The sequence below is a fragment of the Panicum hallii genome, chromosome 2 (genome assembly GCF_002211085.1).
Source record: "Panicum hallii strain FIL2 chromosome 2, PHallii_v3.1, whole genome shotgun sequence".
Taxonomy (NCBI): Eukaryota; Viridiplantae; Streptophyta; class Magnoliopsida; order Poales; family Poaceae; genus Panicum; species Panicum hallii.
Genome location: NC_038043.1, coordinates 7,278,534 through 7,300,202, shown reverse-complemented (window position 1 = coordinate 7,300,202; position 21,669 = coordinate 7,278,534). Strand labels below are relative to the sequence as shown.

Below are 21,669 nucleotides of genomic sequence, written 5' to 3'. Positions count from 1 at the left end.
CTGTCCAGGTGCTGCTCATCCCACAAGGGCAAATGAAAGTACAACATCAGCATGTTTCATCCAAGGGAGCAGCTCCTTTAGTGCCCTTTGGAAGCCCCTCAAGCTACTTTTTATTTCTTTGTCCTGCTCTGCTTTGCTCCAAACATACTTTTGTTTCTTCTATGTTGATCTTCTGGTGGTGGTGGTTAGGTGCTCTATTCCTGCTTTTGGACTTCGGGTTGTGGTGGTCGGTTGAGATTGGTTTTTGGCGGATAGTTGTTTTATTTCTGTTTGTGAACACCTGGTTGTGGTGCTTGGTTGTGATCGAGGTTCTGACTGTGGTGTTGGTGATGATGATCCTTGTTATATCTTGCTCGTTCAAGAAGACTGTCAGCTTCCACCTAGTCCCTCCAGGCTTAACTTGTGTTCACCTGTTGTTCAGGTTGTCAGCAAAGCACTACCAGCTTACTATTCTAGTAATAGTAGCTTACCTCCTCCTTAGCGTTGTTTTAAATGAGTAGAAACTGGAATATTCCTTGCTGGAACGTCAGAGGAATTAACAGTGAAAGCAAATGGGATGCTCTCAGGAATATAATTTACGAAAGTGCCTGTTCAGTAATTTGTCTCCAAGAGACAAAAAGAGCCTCTTTTGACACTCCTTTTGCTAAAAATTCAGGCCCAAAAGGTTTGATAAGTTCGATTTTGTCCCTTCTGCTGGAGCCTCTGGTGGTATCCTTGTTCTATGGAAGAGTGCAATCTTTTCTGGAGTCATAGTTGAGAAACAGAATTTTGCCATCACTATGATGTTCACCTCTTGTCACAACATGGAACTTTGGAAGCTCACAAGCTCACTGTTGTTTACGGGCCATGTTTAGAACCAGCAAGATCTCTCTTCACACAATGGCTTAAAGATCAGCAAATCCAACCCCTGGATAGTTGGCTATTTCTTGGTGATTTTAATTTCTATAGATCCTTAGAGGACAGAAATAAACATGGTGAGAACCTGAATGACACTTTCCTCTTCAATGACATAATTGGGCAGCTTGGTCTAGTGGAACTCCCAATTAAGGGCCAGTTTGGCAGAGCTCCCAGAGCTGATTCTCTGCTGAATCCAGCAAGAGCTCTGCCAAACAGTTTTTCAGAGAGAAGTGATTCTCTGCTGATTCTGTGGAGTGATTCTCTGAAATGAACTAAGAGGCTGGGAGCTGAAAAAAGTAGCTTACTCCTAATTCTGTGAAGTGATTCTCCATCCTGATTTTAAGAGTTTATGCTAGAGAATCAAAGAGAATTACCTTCAGGCACAGAATCACTTTTCTTAGAGAATCAGCTCCCACAGAGAATCAGGATCAGTTGGAGCTCTACCAAACTTGCCGTAAAGGTAGAGCTTTTACATGGAGTAATATGCAACATGATCCCTTACTGGAACAACTTGACTGGTTCTTTACCTCAGTGCACTGGACAAAGAAATATCCAAACTCTCTAGTTCTGCCCATGTCCAAGCCCATCTCGGATCACATCCCATGTAAGGTGACAACTGGCACGAGCATTCCAAAGTCCAACATCTTCAGGTTTGAAAACTTCTGGCCTATTCAAGGTTTCATGGACACTGTTCAAACTTCTTGGTCACAGGAGCCACGTCACAAGCAGGGCCTTCCCTCAATCTTGGCGGCCAAATTCAAGCAACTCAGACAGGCTTTAAAGAATTGGAGCAAAACTTTCTCCAATTTACAGAAACTAATAGACAACTGTAACAAAGTGATCTTTTTCCTGGATAGCTTGGAGGACTGTCGATCTCTGTATGATGTTGAGTAGAACTTCAGAGAAATCATCAAGGTCCAGCTGTTTAGCCTCCTAAAATTTAAGAACATCTACTGGAAGAAGAGGTATAAAACAAACAGGGTCAAATATGGAGATGAATGCACGAAATTCTTTCATGCTATGGCTACAGTGTCCTACAGGAAAATTTTAATTACCCAACTGAAGGACGACTCGGGCAGGGAGATTTGTGATCATGAAGGGAAAGCTGCATAATTTGGAACACTTTCAAGCAAAGAATGGGTGTCTCGGAAAACCCCACAATGCTTTTCAATTTGGAGGAACTACTGAATTCTAATTTTGATCTGAGCAGCCTCACACAGCCCATCTCAAAGGAAGAAATCGACAGGGTGATCCAACTAATGCCATCAGACAAAGCACCAGGCCCTAATGGATTCATCATCAAGGATGATTTCTACAAGCTTTGTCAAGCTTTTTTCGATGGTATTATTGATCTTGAGGCTATAAAGACCTCCTTCATAACGCTGGTCCCAAAAGTGAACAATCCAGAAACCATCAATGATTTTCGGCCAATTGCACTGCTGAATTGCAGTGTTAAAATCCTAACCAAAATCCTAGCTGAGAGATTGCAGACAGTCATTCTGAATTTGTTACATGTGAATCAGTATGGTTTTCTTCGATCAAGATCAATCCAGGATTGTCTAGCATGGTGCTTTGAATATATTCATCAGTGTCACCAATCCAAAAAACAAATAATTATTTTGAAGCTTGATTTTGCCAAAGCATTTGACACGGTTGAACACTCTGCAATGTTGGAGGTTATGAAACACATGGGTTTCCCTAGCAAATGGCTGCACTGGATTAACATGCTCTTTTCTTCTGGTCAATCCTGTCTTGCTGAATGGTGTCCCTGGGAAACAATACAAATGCAAAAGAGGAGTACGTCAAGGAGACCCATTCTCTCCCCTCTTATATATCCTGGCTGCAGAACTCCTTCAAGTTGTTATAAACAAGGAATATCATGATGAGGCTTTAAAGGAACCTCTACCGAAAGGGCACCCTGTCTTCCCCATTGTTCAATACGCGGATGACACCATCTTGATTATGCAGGCTGATGAGCTACAGCTGCAACATCTTAAAGAAATCCTCCAAGTCTTCTCAGCTTCAACAAGGCTTAAGATAAATTATAATAAATCTCAGATGATTCCGATCAATGTAGTGGATGGCAGGCTTACAAGACTTGCTGAAGTGTTCGGCTGTCAGATAGGTTCTATGCCTTTCACCTACCTTGGTTTGCCAATGGGCACAACCAAACCTCATATTGAAGATTTTGCACCTATAATGGATAGAATCGAATGGTGCCTAACTGCTTGCTCCTCGTTGTTATCCTACTCTGGTAGATTGCAGTAAGTCAACGCAGTTGTCACTCCTTCCTGTCTTTATGCGATGTGTTCCATCAATTGCACAAAGGAGTCATAGATAACATCGTCAGGGCTCGGAAACAATGTCTTTGGAGAGGAAACAACTTCTCCAAAAAAGGAGGTAACTTGGCTGCTTGGTCAATTGTCACTCTTCCAAAGGAAAAAGGTGGCCCGGGAGTACTAAATCTTAAGCTTCAAAATGATGCCCTGCTGCTCAAACATCTCCACAAATTTTATGCCAAAGAGGACATCCCTTGGGTCACATTCATATGGTCTTCGTACTACACTGAAAAAGTTCCACATGGGGCACGAGAAACTGGCTCCTTTTGGTGGAAGGATCTCCTCAGACTTAACACTCTTTACAGAGGTGTTGCTACATATGTTTTGGGTGATGGTTCCACAGTGTCGTTCTGGGAGGATTTATGGAGCTCACATGTGTTGGCTGATTCTTTCCCCAGATTGTTTTCATTTGCGACCAATTCACAGGTCTCAGTCCAGGAGGTGATGCAAGCTCCAGATCTGGATAGCCTCTTTTCCCTCCCCCTCTCTCTAGAAGCTTTCTTAGAACTGCAGCAGCTCCAACCCTATTTAGGAGAGATTTCCTACAATGCTGACAGTAAAGATCAATGGACCTTCATATGGGATAACCCCATCTACACCTCCAGTAGATTTTACAGATGTATCTTCTCAGGTTATCAGGCAGAACAGACTTTCTTTTGGCTCTACCAAACAAAGTGCACACCTCGGTTAAAGTTTTTTACTTGGTTGCTGATCGTTGATCGTCTAAACACAAGGGCTATTATGAGAAGGAGGCATTTTCATATACAGTCAGGGTCAACTTGTGTCCTGTGCAATGACGGCATCGAAGAGGACAGAGATCACTTATTCTTTGATTGCCGGTTCTCCAGAAATTGTTGGCATAAATTGCATATTCAGTGGTTCATGTCGCTAGGCATTCGCGACAGAATCAGTAGTGCAAGGGCTATGTCTGCACAGACCTTCTTCATGGACACAATCATCATGGCTGCATGGGACATAGAAAATGTGTAATGCTGTTATCTTTGATGGAGCCCGTCCCTGTGTTCAACGTTGGACCGTGAGGTTCAAAGAGCAGTTTCTCCTCCAGCTTATCCGCTATAGAGAAGATCATAGATTGTGTATTTCCCAATGGCTAGACTCTGTTATGTAACTTAGTAGCTTCTAGCAAGTTCGCTTCTCGCCTCCTCTCCTCTTTCTTGTATACAGAGCTGTTAGAGTACGTGTCGATCCATGACAGTTGTTAAAGGAGGATTCAGTAGTTCCTGAAGCCAAACTCTAACCATTAGGATGCATAAAGGCATTGGTGTTTCTCCATTGTTACTAGTATTAACTTATAAAAAAAAAATCTCTGACTAGAAGTTGAAGAGTCCAAGAGAGTTATGCCATGTTACTAGTCCATGCCGAGCTGCTAGAACCGGATTGGAAATAGAGTTCAGTGCTCTGAACTTGCAGTCAACTTGGCCTGACGGGGACTGCATCACTCATCATTCCGTTTTCAGCCGCACAAGCTGTTCGGGAACGACTCGTGAGGGAGTATAGCAATGCGATACCATATACCCTTCTGCCTTCCCATTCCTATACTATGCGAGAATATTTTGCTACATATTTTCCTCTCCGTTTTGTGTTGCTCTCTGTTACGATGGAGGATAGATGAACAGTAGTTATGAGCAACAAAGATGGTGGCCACTTCCAAGGCGATACTGATTTTGGGCCACAAGTTCCTACTACTGCTTCTGCTGGTTGGGCTTTGCGTGCGCGAATTTGCGGGCCGCTCAGTTCTGTGCGGGCCGTGGTGGGCCGGAAGGTAGGTAGAAGCGCCCGGGTGTGACGACCGACCGAGTCAAGCAAGAAGCGCGAACAACTGCCGTCCTCCCTCGTCTCCTTTTCCTCCCACTCCGCCCGCGCGGACTCTTCTCATCTCCTCTCGAGCCGTTGGAGATCCACACTTTCCTCCGATCCCTCCCGGCCCTTCCCTCTCTCCACCGATCGCTCTCCGCCCGCCGGGCGATCCGACGCCGCCATGGACGTCGAGTACGACGTCATCGTGCTGGGGACGGGGCTCAAGGAGTGCATCCTCAGCGGCCTCCTCTCCGTCGACCGCCTCAAGGTACGTACGTACGGCGCCGGCATCCTCTGGAGATCCATCGCGTGACCGGCCGGATCGTCCAAGATCCCCATCGCGACATCGATCGAGGGACAGCTACCTTATTCATTTTCCGTTGCCTTGAATCGGGACGGAGCACACTTACTGATGGAATGCAAATTCTCGTAAAATAAACAAGCATGTGACTCACCAAACCCATGTATCGATTGATCCTGAATCTGCGATTCTGCGTGTCATCAGGTGCTGCATATGGACAGGAATGACTACTACGGTGGAGACTCCACATCGCTCAACCTCAATCAGGTGAACCGTGAACATATGAAACCATGTTTATTGATGAAATATTCAAATGGGGCTGACTGAAATTACATTGTAATTCAAATCAAATTGCCATCTGCAGCTCTGGAAAAGGTTCAAGGGCGACCAAACACCCCCTGCACAGATAGGAGCTAGCAGAGACTACAATGTCGATATGGTTCCAAAGGTCTGATCATTTCCATTTTACTATATTTATTTGCTTGTGATCACTTTGTTTATAGTAGATTGGACTGAGATATTTATGACACTAATGGGATGAGAGATACGTAAGGCTTGTGGATATTGAATGTTAATGCTAGTACTCCCGCCATGAATTTGTAATTCTGATGCGCACACATATATGATATATGTATATTGTGAAAACGTGCTAAACATGGACGTCTTTTAATGTGGTTTATCATGATGGCTGCTTGTCATTAGACGCTGGAACATGCCATACAAGAACTAATAGCAAAAGTTTATTTATTTAGATCATGTAATCCCAGACAGTGCCTAGGCTTATTAATGAACTGTAAAGACATGAGGGCTTTACAGGATTTCTCTATAAAGCCATATTATCACGAAATGTAACGGCATTCTGATTAGTTTATTATGGACCTGTTTTTATGGCAATCATTTGATTTATGATATCAAGCAAAGGTCAAATGTTGCCTTTTTCACTGTTGGAGTAACAGTATAACGAAGAGGGTATTTTAATGAATAAAAATTGATACATGAATACTTTACAAGTTTTCTCTATGTAAGACCACATTCTGACATATAATTCTTTTCTGGCTAGTTTATGATGGCAAATGGGGCTCTGGTCCGTGTACTCATTCATACTGGTGTCACCAAGTACATGTCCTTCAAAGCTGTGGATGGAAGCTATGTCTTCAACAAGGGAAAGGTTGAATCCCACTTCATCATAAATCTGCAGTCAGAACTCCATTTCATTAATATTGTCACCATTTATGATGCATGTTTATCAATTATTCTTGGCTCCAGATTCACAAGGTTCCTTCTACTGATATGGAAGCTCTCAAGTCTCCACTGATGGGATTGTTTGAGAAGCGACGAGCAGGGAAATTCTTCCTTTATGTTCAAGATTATAAGGAAAATGACCCAAGCACTCATAAGGGTTATGACCTTACGAAACTAACTACTAAACAACTTATCTCGTGGGTACCCATTTTACTTCTTTGCCTTAGAACACTTTTTAATTACTATACAATGCAATTCAGTATTTGCTTACACAATTTCTATTTTCAGTTTCATACATGTTTGTTCCACATTCTACCTCCAGATATTTCATGTCTAATGTCTACAATACCACTTCTTCAGAACCAGGAAATAGTTATGTGAAACCTTGATATTTTTACAAATAATATAATATATGCCTTTCAAGTTCTGATATCTTTGCTGACACCATTCTGGATAATAAAATACACGAGTGGTATTGTACATGCTTCAGGACATTATATAGTTTTGTTTGTTTCGTTAACTGCAATTACTGAAGCCTCAAAAGTTTTTCTTGATATGCTTTGTCCATCAAAGCCACAACATGATGTTCTATTTTAGGAACTATAGGTGGGCAGAACACATTGACTTTGGATTCAGAAAAACAATATCTGTCAATGAACATGAATAATTAGTACTCTGCTTCATTGAGATCGAAAAAAGGCTATTTCTGTCTGCTGATCTACACTGTGTTTTTATTTCACAAACTGCATTATCTGACGGCCATATGCAAAGAGGCTTTAGAATAAAGGATTATATTGCAGCATGTAATTCTTTCTTCTGGATTGTTCTGATTTATCTGCCAATGTCTTGAAATATGATTTTTCCAAGTTCAGGACTTGAATTTTATTGTGCTGTTACAATTATAATCTAACTTCAGAAAAGATTCAGTCTATTGAGATTCCTCGTTCTAATTTGTTTTCCAGAAAATATGGTTTGGATGATAACACGATAGACTTCATCGGTCATGCTGTGGCTCTTCACAGAGATGACACCTACCTTTCAGAACCTGCACTCGACACTGTAAAGCGGATGAAGGCAAGTCTTATTCCCAAAGACAAAAATATCCCTTGACACTGTATATTTGAATACAGAATTCAATTTTTTCCAGTTGAAGATTTATAATTTTGGAAAATTTAGCTTAGGGCACCATTTATGGGAGCCTTTTGTTTCAATTTTATTGTTGACCAATTAGAGACTGATATAAAAACATTATGCTGAATCCTAGGCCCAGTTTAGCTAAAAATTTGATTAGAGAATTGACTACATGAGGCTTTAGAGATGGAAAATAAATCATAGTTATTTTTATAACACCACATTATTTGCATTATTATTGCAAGGAGAGGCAGGGATTCGCGAAAGCCATTTGGCAGTAACTAGCAACTTGAACAATAAAATACACCTGAAGGATTAGGATTATCCTCTTTTAAGTACTCAATTCTCTTAATCCAGTACCTGTGCCTAGGCTTGACCCCTTTTAATTATTATAACTACTATATTACCTTTTCAAATAAACTTTTAATAATCTTTATTGGTGGTTATTGTTGGTATCGTCATTAGCCTACCCCATCTTCCACAGGACTATAAGACTCTGTAACCTTTTAGTTAATGTTGTAGTTTTTGATATGTGGAGCTAGTTTGTCTCATTACTTCTCATTTTTTGCTTCTTATCTTACACTTGTTTAAAATATTGCAGCTTTATGCAGAATCAGTGGCTCGTTTTCAAGGAGGATCACCATATATTTATCCCTTGTATGGCTTAGGAGAGCTTCCACAGGTCAATACTCAATACATTGTTCATCTGATTCTAGCATTTTTGTATCATGATTATGTGATTTTCTTTTTCCATTTATTTCATACAGGGTTTTGCTCGTCTGAGTGCTGTCTATGGGGGCACCTACATGTTGAATAAACCAGAGTGCAAGGTATGAATGTGTGGTATAACCATTAGCATTTCCCTCACTGTTCTATAGTGAACGTTGCAACGTAATGACTATGTCAAAGAAGAGGGAAAGCTTTCATGTCTGCAAGAGGAGTTAAGGTCATAAGAATGAATCTGAAGAGTATTGGGTTCATGCTACATGTTCTTTTTATTTTTTTAGTAGATGGAATCGTTTGGAATCAGCAAACTATTTCTACAGAAGCACCAGCCAAGATAAAAGTGAACATATTGATGTTTCATAAGTATTATGATGAAAATTCTAGTCCAGTACAGAAATGCTTCTGCACAGGTGCTTGTGATAACCCAATAGTTACAGGGCAGAGTAGAAATCGCGCTACATGATTTCATATAACTTCAAGCAAGGCGCTACATACTTGCTACTTCTATAGATAGCTGGTAGATATGTGACTTGTGTAATATATATTAATAATTCAGGTCGAATTTGACTCCGAAGGTAAAGTCTGTGGTGTTACATCAGAAGGAGAGACTGCCAAATGCAAAAAGGTTGTCTGTGATCCATCCTACCTACCTGACAAGGTAAAAAAACTTCCTGTTGTCTATTTCTTTTCTTTGTAGCTTACCCTTTTTAATTTTCTGAAACAAAGATGCTAATTATTAATGGTGACACAAAATAGATTACAGTACATTGACTTAGTACGTTCTTGTTATAAATCATTTGATTATGAGATATGAGAAAACGTTATATAACCCTAGTAAAACTTAACAGTTGTTAGAGACACCGGATTGCAGAGTAAATGTTGTAAATAATTCATAATTATATACTTTGTTACCAGGTCAAAAAAGTTGGAAAAGTTTTTCGGGCAATTGCTATCATGAGTCATCCCATTCCAAATACTGCTGAGTCGCACTCAGTTCAGATTATACTACCACAGAAGCAGCTTGGCCGTAAATCAGACATGCAAGTATTTCTTATGTTGCCTCCAACTTTGATCCACTAAGTGGTTGTTTCACCTTGACATATTTCTTTCACCTTTCATTTTGTTTCTGATAAAACAATGTCCTTGTATGTATGCCAGGTATGTTTTCTGTTGCTCCTACTCTCATAATGTCGCATCAAAGGGGAAGTTCATTGCATTCGTGTCTGCACAAGCAGAGACTGATAATCTACAGACAGAACTGAAGCCTGGGATCGATCTTCTTGGGGCAGTGGATGAGTTATTTTTTGACACATATGACAGATATGAACCTACTAATGACTCGTCATCGGACAATTGTTACATCTCAACAGTAAGTATTTGCAGAAATAAGAAGCATGTTGTTACACCTCCTTACCTTGTTTTCAATCTGCCTTTTCAGAGTTATGATGCCACAACACACTTTGAATCCACTGTTATGGATGTGCTTTCCCTTTATACAAAGATCACTGGAAAGGTACCTTCCTCTGCTTTACTTTATTCACTGCAAAAAGGACTAGATGTCTATCGAAAAATAATTAAATGGTATATTTTGTAACACATTTTATTTCCACAATTGTGTTATGCTACTGATCATATTCCTTTAATTCCTTCTAATCCTGAAGCAACTTTCTTTTTCAGATGGTTGATCTTAGCGTGGATCTAAGCGCTGCAAGTGCTTCCGAAGATGATATGTGATGCTTGCTAGACTGTTACCCTGGTGCAATGTAGCTAAATATTCAATTAAGCTTTGGTTTTGCAATTTCTTCTTAATTAGACTCAGGACCCTTTATTTTTCAATTATGTTAGTTATTTTTCATGAGAAGATTGTATGCTGTATATTCCAAGTTTTTGTTTTCTGATATTGATAAGGCAATGTACCATGTTAAGCTGTTGAAGATACTGTCATTTATGTTGTCCAGGTAATACTGCATGTTCAATGCTATGTCCGTGTATGGATCCAATGTTTGCATACGTCATGTCGCTAATTTTCTAGTTTTCTGATTTTCTCATACCTGTTTCTTTCTATAGGTGCTAAGTGCTTTGAAATGTCAAAGTTAATAATTTATTACAATCATTTAAATTATAGTCTTTTCCGTACAAAAGTTGTATCAAAAGGTCTATACCTGGACAACTACGTTCTTCCTGGACTTTGTTTCTTTGGTGATGGCAGCATACCGATGGTGGTGAGGTAGTAGTAGCTAAAATCTCTCCTTCCGTTCCTTTATTCAAAAACGAGGGCAAAATACCAAATGAAAAACAAATTATCTTTTGCAAACCTTTTGTATTTGTTAGAAATAAATACTTCATGAGCACAAAGGCAGCTGCCCAACCTATGGTGTGGCTCAATCTCAGCCGTTAGATTGGCAGACTGAGACAAGTAATTTGAGCTATGGGTTTATCTGGGATAATATGATCACTTTTCATTCTGCAAATGGACAATACAAGTATTTAAGTTTGCACATTATAATTTGCCTGAATTGTGCCTCTTGATAAAGGTGAGGTTCTCGCTGTTTAGCAGGTAGATTCTTTTACGTTTTCTTGCAAACATGTCCAATGTTGAATGTGGGGCTAGATGTCTTTTTTTTTTATATATAAATGAGGGATTTGTTCCATCGAAATGAGACGAAAGTGGGAATAGTCCGTGGTCAACATTCAAAATGTAGGTCGAATGAAAGAGAGAATGTGCTATGATCAAGTGGGTTTTTTAAAAGATTCAAATATTTGAGGGGAAAAAGAAATATGTTCATTTAATATTGAAGAAATATCCATAATTCTAAATAATAAGAAAAGGGTTTTAATCTGAAAGTTTAAATTACAGTATCAGTTAAGTGGTTTAAAGTGATAAAGAAAGTTTTAGAATTCATTTTGAACTTTACTTTTTCTAGACGATATTCGGTACTCATTAGCAGAGGAAACAAAATTTAAAACACAAAAATCCGTCGTACTGACACGCAGGTTGAGATGACTTCCTTTTTACCCATTGAGGGGATGGTAATTACGAGCAACTGCCACACCCGCGGTGGGGCCAGCGCTTGTGCCTGGGCGATGGGCGGCTGGGCCGATGCGGTGATTCCAACGATATCAGATGCGGTGATTAGCAGAGGCGCCGACGGCGAGCTCCGCCGAAGCGGACGCCGGAGACCTCCATTTCACCCCAGTTCCGTCTCCCGGCACGCCCGCGCCCCTGATATCCTCGCCCGCTGCAGGCTCCTGGCCTCGCCCTTCCTCCCCGCCGTCCAGACCCAGCGCCGTTGAGGCCCCACCCGTGTCCCGGATCGCCCAGATCGGGCACAGGTGACCCAGCCCTCCTGCGACACGGCTTCTGGGCACCTCCGCACCCGCGATTCCGAGGCCCGGCGCCGCTGCGGCGACGACCACGGCCGGAGTGGAGAGCCGTCCTCACCCCAATCTGGAGGTACTCCCCTAATTTCTGAAGTTCTGTCATGGGGAAAATGCGAATATGCGATGCAGATATATGTGATCTGTAATGGACTAGTAGTACCAGGGAAATAAGATGGCTATGTTAATGCTCCTAGTAGTACCAGAAATTGGGCTGTGGTAAATTGCAAATTGCTCCTATGATACGTAATGTTTCCAAATAACTGTGATTCTTTCCCATTCAGCAAATAGGTGGTTTAGGGCGTGGTTACTTGATCCCTGGTGTTAAATGTTCACTGTTTATGCCGCATTAGGTCATAAAAGTACTAAAAGCAACACAGAATGTAGTAATCTCGCAACAGTGTGAGCGTATAAAGCAAATAGCCACAAAAGATATGTTGAGGTACATAGAAGAAACTAACAATAAAAAGAACAGAAAGACTTTCAGACATTTCGTATTTCCATGGGTTACTCTGGTCTGCCAGCCAGTGCAATTAAATGCCAAGTTGTCAAACAGGCTGGCTTGAGTTCTCACCAAAGACAGAGTGTTTGTTAAGGAAGCCAGTTAGAACCTTTCTTTTGGAGTAGTGGCATCTCCAACAATCACAAATGAACAGACTGAGATCTCTTTTCAGGAAATAACTGTAATAACATCAATTTGAGTTAACTAAAAATGGTTAGCCGTTTGATTCAGGTAGGGACTGAAACTAAACATGTTCACCAATTGTTTTGGTTTCAGTTTTCCAACGCAATGGAAGGAACAAAGCACAGGATTTTGATGGTGTCTGACTTTTTCTTCCCAAACTTCGGTGGAGTGGAAAGCCATATCTACTACCTATCACAATGTCTGCTTAAGCTTGGCCATAAGGTCCTATTTTCCTCACGAACTCTATTGTTCTCTTTTTTCTTATCCATTCTTTACGATGTTAGATATGCTCTTGAGTCTGCCATTTTTATCAGCTTTTTTGTTGCATAATACTAGATTTTAGGGTGCTACATGTATGTTGTGTTGCTGCCAAAATGGATGACATGGACATGCTTAGGAGATGTTACCTAATATATACATGCTTAGAATAACTTTAAAATACATTAACTAAGAGCCACACCAGTTCTAAGCAAGTTATTGAATGAAATTTCATCTGTGATTGCCTAGGTTGTCGTCATGACGCATGCATATGGAAACCGATCTGGAGTACGATATGTCACAAATGGTTTAAAGGTTTATTATGTACCATGGAGGCCATTCCTCATGCAGAATACACTACCTACATTATTTTTGACATTGCCAATTGTAAGGACCATTATAATTCGAGAGAAGATTTCTGTCGTGCATGGACATCAGGCCTTTTCAACCCTGTGTCATGAAGCATTGATGCATGCTAGAACAATGGGGTACAAAGTTGTCTTCACAGATCACTCACTTTATGGTTTTGCTGATGCTGGAAGCATTCACATGAATAAGGTGCTGCAGTTTACTCTTGCAGATATTGATCAGGCAATATGTGTCTCTCATACAAGCAAAGAGAATACTGTCTTGAGGTCTGGGATATCTCCTGAGAAGGTTTTCATGGTTCCTAATGCCGTTGATACAGCAATGTTTACTCCCTCACCCAAGCGCTTAAGTTGTGATGAAATAGTTATTGTTGTGATCAGTAGACTAGTTTATCGAAAAGGTGCAGACCTTCTTGTGGAAGTCATTCCAGAAGTGTGTCGTCTATTTCCAAAGGTGAGTATGAGCTACATCACTCTTTAAATTAAAATAACCATGTTTAATTGTGTATGTACGGACAAGTGAGAAGACTTTGTTATGCAGAGTGCCAATCACTAAATATTTTGATTGTTGCACTTTTTGTTGTATATACTGTTTTGGATTTCATAAGGTTGTTTTATCTTGTCAATTAATGACTCCATGGACTTGTCAGGTGCGCTTTATTATTGGGGGTGATGGTCCAAAACGTGTGCGTCTTGAAGAGATGAGGGAGAAGTTTTCCCTTCAGGATAGAGTTGAGATGTTAGGAGCTGTGCCTCATGCTCAGGTGCAGTCGGTTCTGATATCTGGTCATATATTTTTAAACAGGTAATTTTCCTAAAGTTTCCATCATGTCCTAATTCATATTTAAAATATTGTTAATACTCTTTCTTGATGGACAGAGATCTTGTTTATTTTGAATTTGGGATACCTTCTCTGCACTTACAATAGATTTTTTTTAAATTCTTCTATCAGATTATTACAGTGCTCGTATGAATACATGCTCCATAAACACAACTTTGGAATAGGATTTAGTGTAGAGTAACTTCTCATGGACATTGTTTTCAAAATTCTAGATATATTTTAGATGGATCAGGGGTTAACTATAGTACAGTTTTTCTTCCTTCTTATCTTGCATATCCTACCTTCTTGTCAATTGGAACATAATGCTCCAGAGAAACTAGATGATAGACAAGTTAATTTCTCATGTCACAGATGCAAAGGTGTGACCATTTTATGGATAACCACAGTAACACTGAAACATAGCCTTTTCTTATTTTTAGTTCACTTACAGAGGCATTTTGCATTGCCATTCTGGAAGCAGCAAGCTGTGGACTGTTGACAGTAAGCACTAGAGTTGGAGGTGTCCCAGAGGTCTGCACTTGATTATCAGTTTCTCTTTCAATGAAAACCTGAACATTTGTTATATGGTTCTTGAGCTTCCTGCAAACCATTCTTTCTTTCTTTTTTCTTCAGGTTCTTCCTGATGACATGATAGTACTTGCGGAGCCAGCTCCAGAAGATATGGTAAGAGCTGTCAAGAAAGCTATCGATATGCTACCTGGTATAGATCCCCAAGTTATGCATCTTCGGGTGAGTGCGAGCCTCAAGTACACACCTTGTTTGATCTCAGGATTGGACCATGTCTCTTGGGTTTATTTTGCATTATCGTTTTTTTAGTGGAGATTGCTACACACTTCTTTGGTCTTGATTAGTTGCTTCTAATGTGCATCATAGATGAAAAAACTTTACAGTTGGGATGATGTGGCCAAAAGAACAGAGATTGTTTATGATCGTGCAATGCAGTCACCAACAACAAATTTGCTAGACCGCCTTCCCCGGTGAGTATACTATAAGAAACAAAATGTTAAGAACTCATACTGTTTCCTCAATAGAATTTGTATGTGAAACAATATATGGCAGATATTCCATTTCATTATTGACTACAGCAATTTTTTGTTATCATTATCTGCTGTTCATGTGCTGAATGCACTTATTCTATGTGTAGCTAAATCTTAGTCAAATTGTGGACAATATTGCTCCAGCTTCTGCACTGACACCCAAATTGGAATAAATTCATTGATTTGGTGCCTCTGTGATGGTGTAGATATCTTACCTGTGGATCTTGGGCTGGGAAGCTGTTTTGCATAGTTATGATCATCAATTACCTACTATGGCGCCTTCTAGAATTCCTACAGGTATTTGTGTATCTATGCTTTTCTTCCCCACTTTTTTTTTAGATTTATTGGAAGCTTATAAGACTTATCCCTCAGCCTGCTGAAGCTATTGAAGAAGTCCCAGATATAGGTCCACTACACGGTCAGTTGGATTCAAGAGATGATTCATGTGAAGCTCAAGAAAAGCAGATTTAGATTTTGCCCAGTTTTACAGACAGTTGGGTTGACCGTCATGGTGTCTTCTCCATGTCAGCATTCATTGTGGGTTTCTGGTCCACGTACAGGGTATGCCTTTATGAATTAGGTCCTAACTCAGAAATGTCTTTGGGAAGTTTCCAGCTCCTGTAGTGGTAACTGAAAGACACAAAGAGAGTCGACTGCCCCCCATTTGGGCGGTTTCATGTCATGCTGGTTAAAGCTATGGTCCGAGTCTCTTTCATTGCCGGCTCCACCCTTTTTTTAGAAGTTAGTGGATGATCCATGTTCTTATCTCTTGCTGAGCCATGATCTATGCACAAAGTGCTCACTGAAACAAGGGGTACTCACTCATTTGCCGTCAGATGTTTTTGCCATCTCTCAATCTTTTTTTTATGGCAGCCATCTCTCATTCTTGACAGCTACTGGTTTCGAGTGCGCCCCCAAAAGCATCGTGGAATTATTGTGATCGGCTGTTAAGCCTGTATTGCCATGCTGTAATAATATCTTGTGATAATCCGGTAGCAATCTTCCATTCCGCTGTGACGACACACCATACGGAAACAGTTTGTGGTGCAGGGAACCTTCGGTTTGGTTGGGGTCTTGCTAAGTTTGGTTTCTTCTCAGCAATGCGTGAACATGAGGTGTATGGCTGGAGCTGACGAGTATCATCAAATGGCTAGTCCCTTCTGGCCCTGTTTGGAATGCAAAATTTTGACCGTTTTGTATGTGAGGTACTGTTTGGAAGACATGGTGTTTTCAAGTGACTACAGAATCCCTTCGGTAATTTTTGTCAAAAAAGTATTATGTTGTAAGCAGTACACTAATCGCGTCTCTGTAGAAATTCTGTGAAATTCCTTTCGCTTCATGTTGCCGTGATGTTTTTTTTACGGCATAAGGTGAGGCCGGATATATTCGTGGCGATGCCCTTTTTTGTTAGGTCTCTTTACACGCGTTGCCTGTTCTCTTTATACGGGTCTGTGTGTTTGGTGTATTCCCTTTTCGCTTTTCCCGGTGTGTGGTCGGCACGCTTCGTGCAAACGAGAGGTCCGGGCATTTGATCCCAGCCCAAGGCTTTGAGAAAGTGGCTGCAACAACCACCTCAAGTTTGGGCATTAACTTCATGTGCACAGCATCAGGACGCAGCCCAACTCATTCTGGAGATACTCTGTTCCAGAAATTTTGCTTCTCCGTTCAAATCAAGAACCCATTTTGGAGAGCATGCACCAAGCTTTCAGTTCAAAAGTTTTCAGCCCTGGATATTGTTGGAACCTATCCTGATCTGTTTTCACACTTTCAGTAACTCGTAATCTCAAAGTTCTGTGTTCTGATAGCAAGCAGCCTGTCCACACTTAAAAAGTGTTTTTTTAAGAAATGTAAACCCAGTTTTGCATAATCTCGTTTTTCTTTAAAGAATTATACCAGTTTCTCCACTATAAAAAATAAAATAAAATAACAAAATGATGTTCTTCGAAACTGCCGAGAAGTTCTGAAAATCCTCTGCTCGCTCCCTTTTTCCCAAAGAAACGAACAAACAAGAGTCCTCGTTCTGTGCCCCCGTCGGCACGCCTCCCAAAGCGACAGCGAGGCGCGCGGCGCGAGGACTCCTCCAACGAGTCAGAAAGCGCGCAGGAAGGCGGCGGCGGCTGGCGAGAGAAGCAAGGAGGAGGAGGAGGAGGAGGCGGAGCAGAGGAGAAGGGCATGGCCCGGCGGCCGGCCTCGTGGGAGCAGGGCGGCGACGAGTACGACTACCTCTTCAAGGTGGTGCTCATCGGCGACTCCGGCGTGGGGAAGTCCAACCTGCTCTCCCGCTTCACCAAGAACAGCTTCGCTCTCGACTCCAAGTCCACCATCGGCGTTGAGTTCGCCACCCGCACCCTCCAGGTCCGCCGATTCTGCTATTTTACCCCTCCCCCTTCCCCCGTCTCTCTTTCTGTTCCGGTTCCTTGCTCGAGCACAGCAACCTCTAGTATATAATCGTGAATTCTTCGCTAGTATTGTTTTGACTTTGAGGGGGTAGATTTGGTTCCTTGCTTGGGTGTTCTGTTTGAGCGGTTCTTGGCTTGCAACTCCCTGGATTGGGTTTCTTGGCTTCAGAAACCGCTAGGAGAAGCCGCGTTTTGCATCTACAGTTGGTTCGATTCCCTGCATCAAATGGTGGTGCTTTCTGAACTTTTCTGCAATGGGTGTGCCGTGGGCGCGCGGGGTGTGCTGGTGGCCACAGATTAGTCTACAAATTTAATTGGGTGCCAGTTTTTCCCCCCCTACGGCTAATGAGTTTAGCGGCAGCATGTGGATTTTTTTTGTTTTCATTTCAGTTTGCTAAATGAATGGTCCAGAGCAATACAGATATGCGAGACGGGTGCGAAATAAGTAGATTAGCATCTGCTGGTAATTTCGTTGTCCAGTGTAAGTTGCCACATTGCTTGCTCTTTGAAAGAGGCAGTGTCCTAAAAGTGTCCTTCATGTGAGTTATTTTGCATTTAGGAACATCTTCATTGAATACACTACCATTCCATTGCTTCTATATCCCCCAAGAGCATTACTGTATCTTGACATAAAGAAGTATGATGCTTGTTGATTCAAAGAGCTAAAGTACGTTTTTTGGCATTTGTGCAACAATTTATATGTTGCATATACAGAGTCTTGTTAACTTGTACATGTGGTCTTGGCAAACTATTGTTGTTTGATTTGGTTTTGATGACAGTTAATTTGGAGGGGTGCCAGTTTTACTGTCCTTAGGTACAAGTCAAACCTTGAGATTTTTGGGGTCTACTAGCTCTTGGTTTTAAGTTATTTGTCATCCAATCTGGCTAGGTCTATATGGATATTTCAGGAACATCAGAACATGTTTGTCCAATGTTTTCTACCATGTTCCCAATTTAGACTTATTCTTGCTGACTAGAACATCATCTACTTGTGCTGCAACTAAAAATGGTGAGTAAGCATCCATCTTTTATTGATTCACATGATATGCTTGGTTACCCATCTGGTCTTGATGGTATTCTATTATCTTTGACAGGCTTTCTTATTTAAACTGTGCACAATTCTTCCCAAGTTCCCTCAGTACCTAACCTAGTTCAAAAGTCAGCATAACTCATGAGCACGATAAATCATTTAACTAAGAGCTCAACGACTAGCAAATCTGATGCCCCTTAGATAACTAAAACAGAATGGTATGTCCTGCTGCAGATAATTGTCAAAAGCCTCATAAGTTACCTTATGGTTTCATGTAATTGGAGCCAGCCTAATACATGGGTGCAGTAATATAAAAAATGGATGTACCCAAGAATTGGGAGGTCAATCCAATGGTACTAATTGAAGAAAATTGTTAGCAGAAAGGCTATTGAACACAGCAGTTCATCAAGCCAAAATCAGGGATGACCTCATAACTTGTTTTGTAGTTGTCCCAGCTCAAGCCTCACAACTGGCACTCAAGACAAGTTTAAAACTTTTGAGATATCTCAATGACATTAAAGAGGTGGAAAACGCTTCACGTGTGCCACCAGTGATGCTGCTGCCTCTCCTCACTTCTGCAGCTTATGACTATATATGTGATGGTTGTATGCTGGTTGGACAGACCAGTCACACATATAGCAAGGTTGTAAAGAGGTGACTGGAAGCTGTTTCCTTCAAGCCATGGTAGCTGAAAAGGCAAAATGAATGATAAATTAAATGAAGTGATCACTGACCGACATTTACTTCTGGTCTGAATTACTCCCTGTTTTAGACTCATGCCCGTTGAACCCCTTGTTGGGGGTTTGGGATCATTCGCGAAGAACATCCTTAGCCTTCTGACATAAGTTGTCCTTAGACAAATATTCATAAAAAACAATCAACTTGTAAAAACAACATGTATGTTAGACTAGTGGAGAGATCACCCATGAACCATGAGTATGTATATTGACCATTGTTTATCATGTATTCCTTGGTGATTGGATTCATTTTTTCTTTCATTTCATATTAGTTAGGATATTGTAATGCTCTGCTCCGTATGATAATCTTGGTTGTTGTGCATCCTAGGTAAATTTCTGGTTCCTCAATCCCAGAACTCGAGTGGTCTGTTCTTTTTTATGTTTGTGAATGTGAATTGTTATAGCCAAGGAAGACAAAAATGATGGGTGATACTGGACTTGGAACTTGAAAGTTCTCATTGTATGTTTAAATGGATTGAGTTAGTAATTAGATCAGTGAAATATGGAGAAATACGTTTACTATGTATTAATGTGCTAGGAAACTTTTCCAGTATGAAACGCTATAAAAGCTCTATGCCCATTGGTAGATTGACATGATGAAATTACTTCTGCTCAGCTATGCTGTTAATATAAGCCCACATTTTAGTAAATTTTGTGCATTCTGCTTAAGTATGTAACATGAATGCAACTGCTTACTCTTGTTCATGGTATTAGTATCTTCAGCTATGAATGGGAAGATAATCTGGGACGTAATATGACATTTATGGACTGTTTGGCTGGACCAAATCCCAGCCTGATCCACATGGATGGGCCAGGAGCTAGTATTTAAATTTTTGGCCCTTCCATGTGAACTGGGCCAAAATATCTCACCCATTCATGTGAATTGGGCCAGGATTTATATCCCAGCCATGGAAGCCGAGTAAGTAACATGAATAAACAAATCATCTGAAGAAAGTTTCTCGTTAATCTTGTCTTTCAGATAAATTGATCACTATGCCACTATATTATGTGATACAGCAATATACGTTGCATTTACCTTATGAATAAACTTTGCCCTTTATTAATACACATACTTCCTTTTCCACTGCTAGAGAAGTTACAAATATTGATTTCTCTGATCCAGGTGGAGAATAAGACTATAAAAGCTCAAATATGGGACACTGCTGGGCAGGAGAGATATCGAGCAATTACAAGTGCTTACTATCGTGGAGCTGTAGGGGCATTGCTAGTCTATGATGTCACTAAAGTAATGACATTTGAGAATGTGAAGCGGTGGCTGAAGGAGCTCCGGGACCATGCTGACTCGAACATCGTTGTCATGCTCATTGGCAACAAGATCGACCTTAGGCACCTCCGTTCTGTTGCAGTTGAGGATGCTGCAAGCTTTGCAGAGAGCGAAGGGTTGTTTTTCATAGAGACCTCTGCGCTTGATGCAACAAATGTGGAGAAGGCTTTTCAAACTGTGCTAGCTGAGATCTACAGAGTAATCAGCAAGAAGCCTCTTTCATCTGAGCAGTCTGTATCAGGGTCTGGTAATATCAAAGAGGGACAATCCATTCAAGTGTCAGCCACAAATTCTAGCACCCTTACGTCAAGGTGCTGCTCTTCTTAGATGGTGGTCATCAGGATCTTCTAAATAACAATTAAGGTCCTGTTTTGATTCTTAAACTTGTTGAAATATATTACTCTTTGCACGAACAGTAACTGTAGATTTTAAGAACGGCAGACTTGTGACACTAACTACTTGACCTATATAGTCATGTTACATGAAAAGCTGCTGTAGGAGGGAAGGTGTATCGCTCTGTGGCTGTCTTGCTGAGCAGAAAACTCTGCATCACCGCAGCAAAGCGCCCTGCTCTTACCTAGTAGCAGGGTAGTATTTATATAATTTGCAGTTGTAACTTTTATTGCGTTAAATAAAAATCAACTTCACTGCATATACACCTGTCCATCATTTGTCTTCTTCTGATATTCAATCTGTATATGGATGGATTATCCTAGTTTTGAAGGGGCTAATGTAAATTTTTGATAGGTTTTTATCAAAATCCGAGTTTCATATTGGTTTGCTAAGGCTTCATGGAGGTCTTCATGGACCCGATTGGAAGTTGGAACGGCCTTTGCTGTCCAAACCTTTTGTAAGTTGAAAAGGAAGAAAAATGAGAGCTGTAAGCGCCCATGCTTTCAAATCTGAAGAACCATTTGCATACTTCTACGTGACAAATCTGGTGGGAAAGCTTCTACGTGGCATGCTTGATGTGGCAACTTGATTCCTGATGGCTCCCGAGCCTACATTCTATTGCTTTCGCCTAGCGTGAAATGTAAAATGCTAGAACAATTTATAGTATCTCTCGATTGGACATCTAGTTTTGTATTTGCGGTTTTGCCTATTAATTTGAACCTATCCACCATGCACGCGTATGGGAATTCTCAGACAAATAGGAATTGATATGTGGATATATATAATGTCATTGACCAGACACGT

General features: G+C 40.9%; 3 protein-coding genes across 3 annotated transcripts; all 3 read left to right on the top strand.

The window, feature by feature from the left end:
- Nucleotides 1–5,103: 5,103 nt before the first annotated feature.
- On the top strand, nucleotides 5,104–10,388 carry LOC112881976 (guanosine nucleotide diphosphate dissociation inhibitor 2-like). Its single transcript, XM_025946910.1, has 13 exons — nucleotides 5,104–5,322; nucleotides 5,560–5,622; nucleotides 5,720–5,803; nucleotides 6,416–6,523; nucleotides 6,622–6,794; nucleotides 7,560–7,671; nucleotides 8,330–8,410; nucleotides 8,496–8,558; nucleotides 9,011–9,112; nucleotides 9,370–9,494; nucleotides 9,613–9,823; nucleotides 9,893–9,967; nucleotides 10,132–10,388. Exons 1-13 carry the CDS (start codon nucleotides 5,236–5,238, stop codon nucleotides 10,186–10,188), a joined length of 1,341 nt encoding a protein of 446 aa, XP_025802695.1. The 5' UTR covers nucleotides 5,104–5,235; the 3' UTR covers nucleotides 10,189–10,388.
- A 1,124-nt stretch (nucleotides 10,389–11,512) lies between these two features.
- LOC112880068 (phosphatidylinositol N-acetylglucosaminyltransferase subunit A-like) lies at nucleotides 11,513–15,913 on the top strand. Its single transcript, XM_025944539.1, has 9 exons — nucleotides 11,513–11,908; nucleotides 12,611–12,739; nucleotides 13,025–13,597; nucleotides 13,794–13,948; nucleotides 14,404–14,494; nucleotides 14,597–14,713; nucleotides 14,858–14,961; nucleotides 15,228–15,318; nucleotides 15,394–15,913. The coding sequence occupies exons 2-9, from the start codon at nucleotides 12,623–12,625 to the stop codon at nucleotides 15,490–15,492; spliced, it is 1,347 nt and encodes a 448-aa protein (XP_025800324.1). The 5' UTR covers nucleotides 11,513–11,908; nucleotides 12,611–12,622; the 3' UTR covers nucleotides 15,493–15,913.
- Nucleotides 15,914–16,978: 1,065 nt separating this feature from the next.
- LOC112880069 (ras-related protein RABA2a-like) lies at nucleotides 16,979–21,662 on the top strand. The gene is made up of 2 exons (XM_025944540.1): nucleotides 16,979–17,376; nucleotides 20,311–21,662. The coding sequence occupies exons 1-2, from the start codon at nucleotides 17,194–17,196 to the stop codon at nucleotides 20,797–20,799; spliced, it is 672 nt and encodes a 223-aa protein (XP_025800325.1). The 5' UTR covers nucleotides 16,979–17,193; the 3' UTR covers nucleotides 20,800–21,662.
- The last annotated feature ends 7 nt before the right edge of the window (nucleotides 21,663–21,669 follow it).

Coding starts and splice junctions, on each gene's coding strand:
- LOC112881976 (XM_025946910.1), top strand. CDS start 5,236: ATGGACGTCGAGTACGACGTCATCGTGCTGGGGACGGGGCTCAAGGAG. Junction 5,623..5,719: donor CATCGCTCAACCTCAATCAG/GTGAACCGTGAA, acceptor TGCCATCTGCAG/CTCTGGAAAAGGTTCAAGGG. Junction 9,824..9,892: donor ACAATTGTTACATCTCAACA/GTAAGTATTTGC, acceptor CTGCCTTTTCAG/AGTTATGATGCCACAACACA.
- LOC112880068 (XM_025944539.1), top strand. CDS start 12,623: ATGGAAGGAACAAAGCACAGGATTTTGATGGTGTCTGACTTTTTCTTC. Junction 14,962..15,227: donor TTGCTAGACCGCCTTCCCCG/GTGAGTATACTA, acceptor GTGATGGTGTAG/ATATCTTACCTGTGGATCTT. Junction 15,319..15,393: donor GCCTTCTAGAATTCCTACAG/GTATTTGTGTAT, acceptor CTTATCCCTCAG/CCTGCTGAAGCTATTGAAGA.
- LOC112880069 (XM_025944540.1), top strand. CDS start 17,194: ATGGCCCGGCGGCCGGCCTCGTGGGAGCAGGGCGGCGACGAGTACGAC. Junction 17,377..20,310: donor TCGCCACCCGCACCCTCCAG/GTCCGCCGATTC, acceptor TCTCTGATCCAG/GTGGAGAATAAGACTATAAA.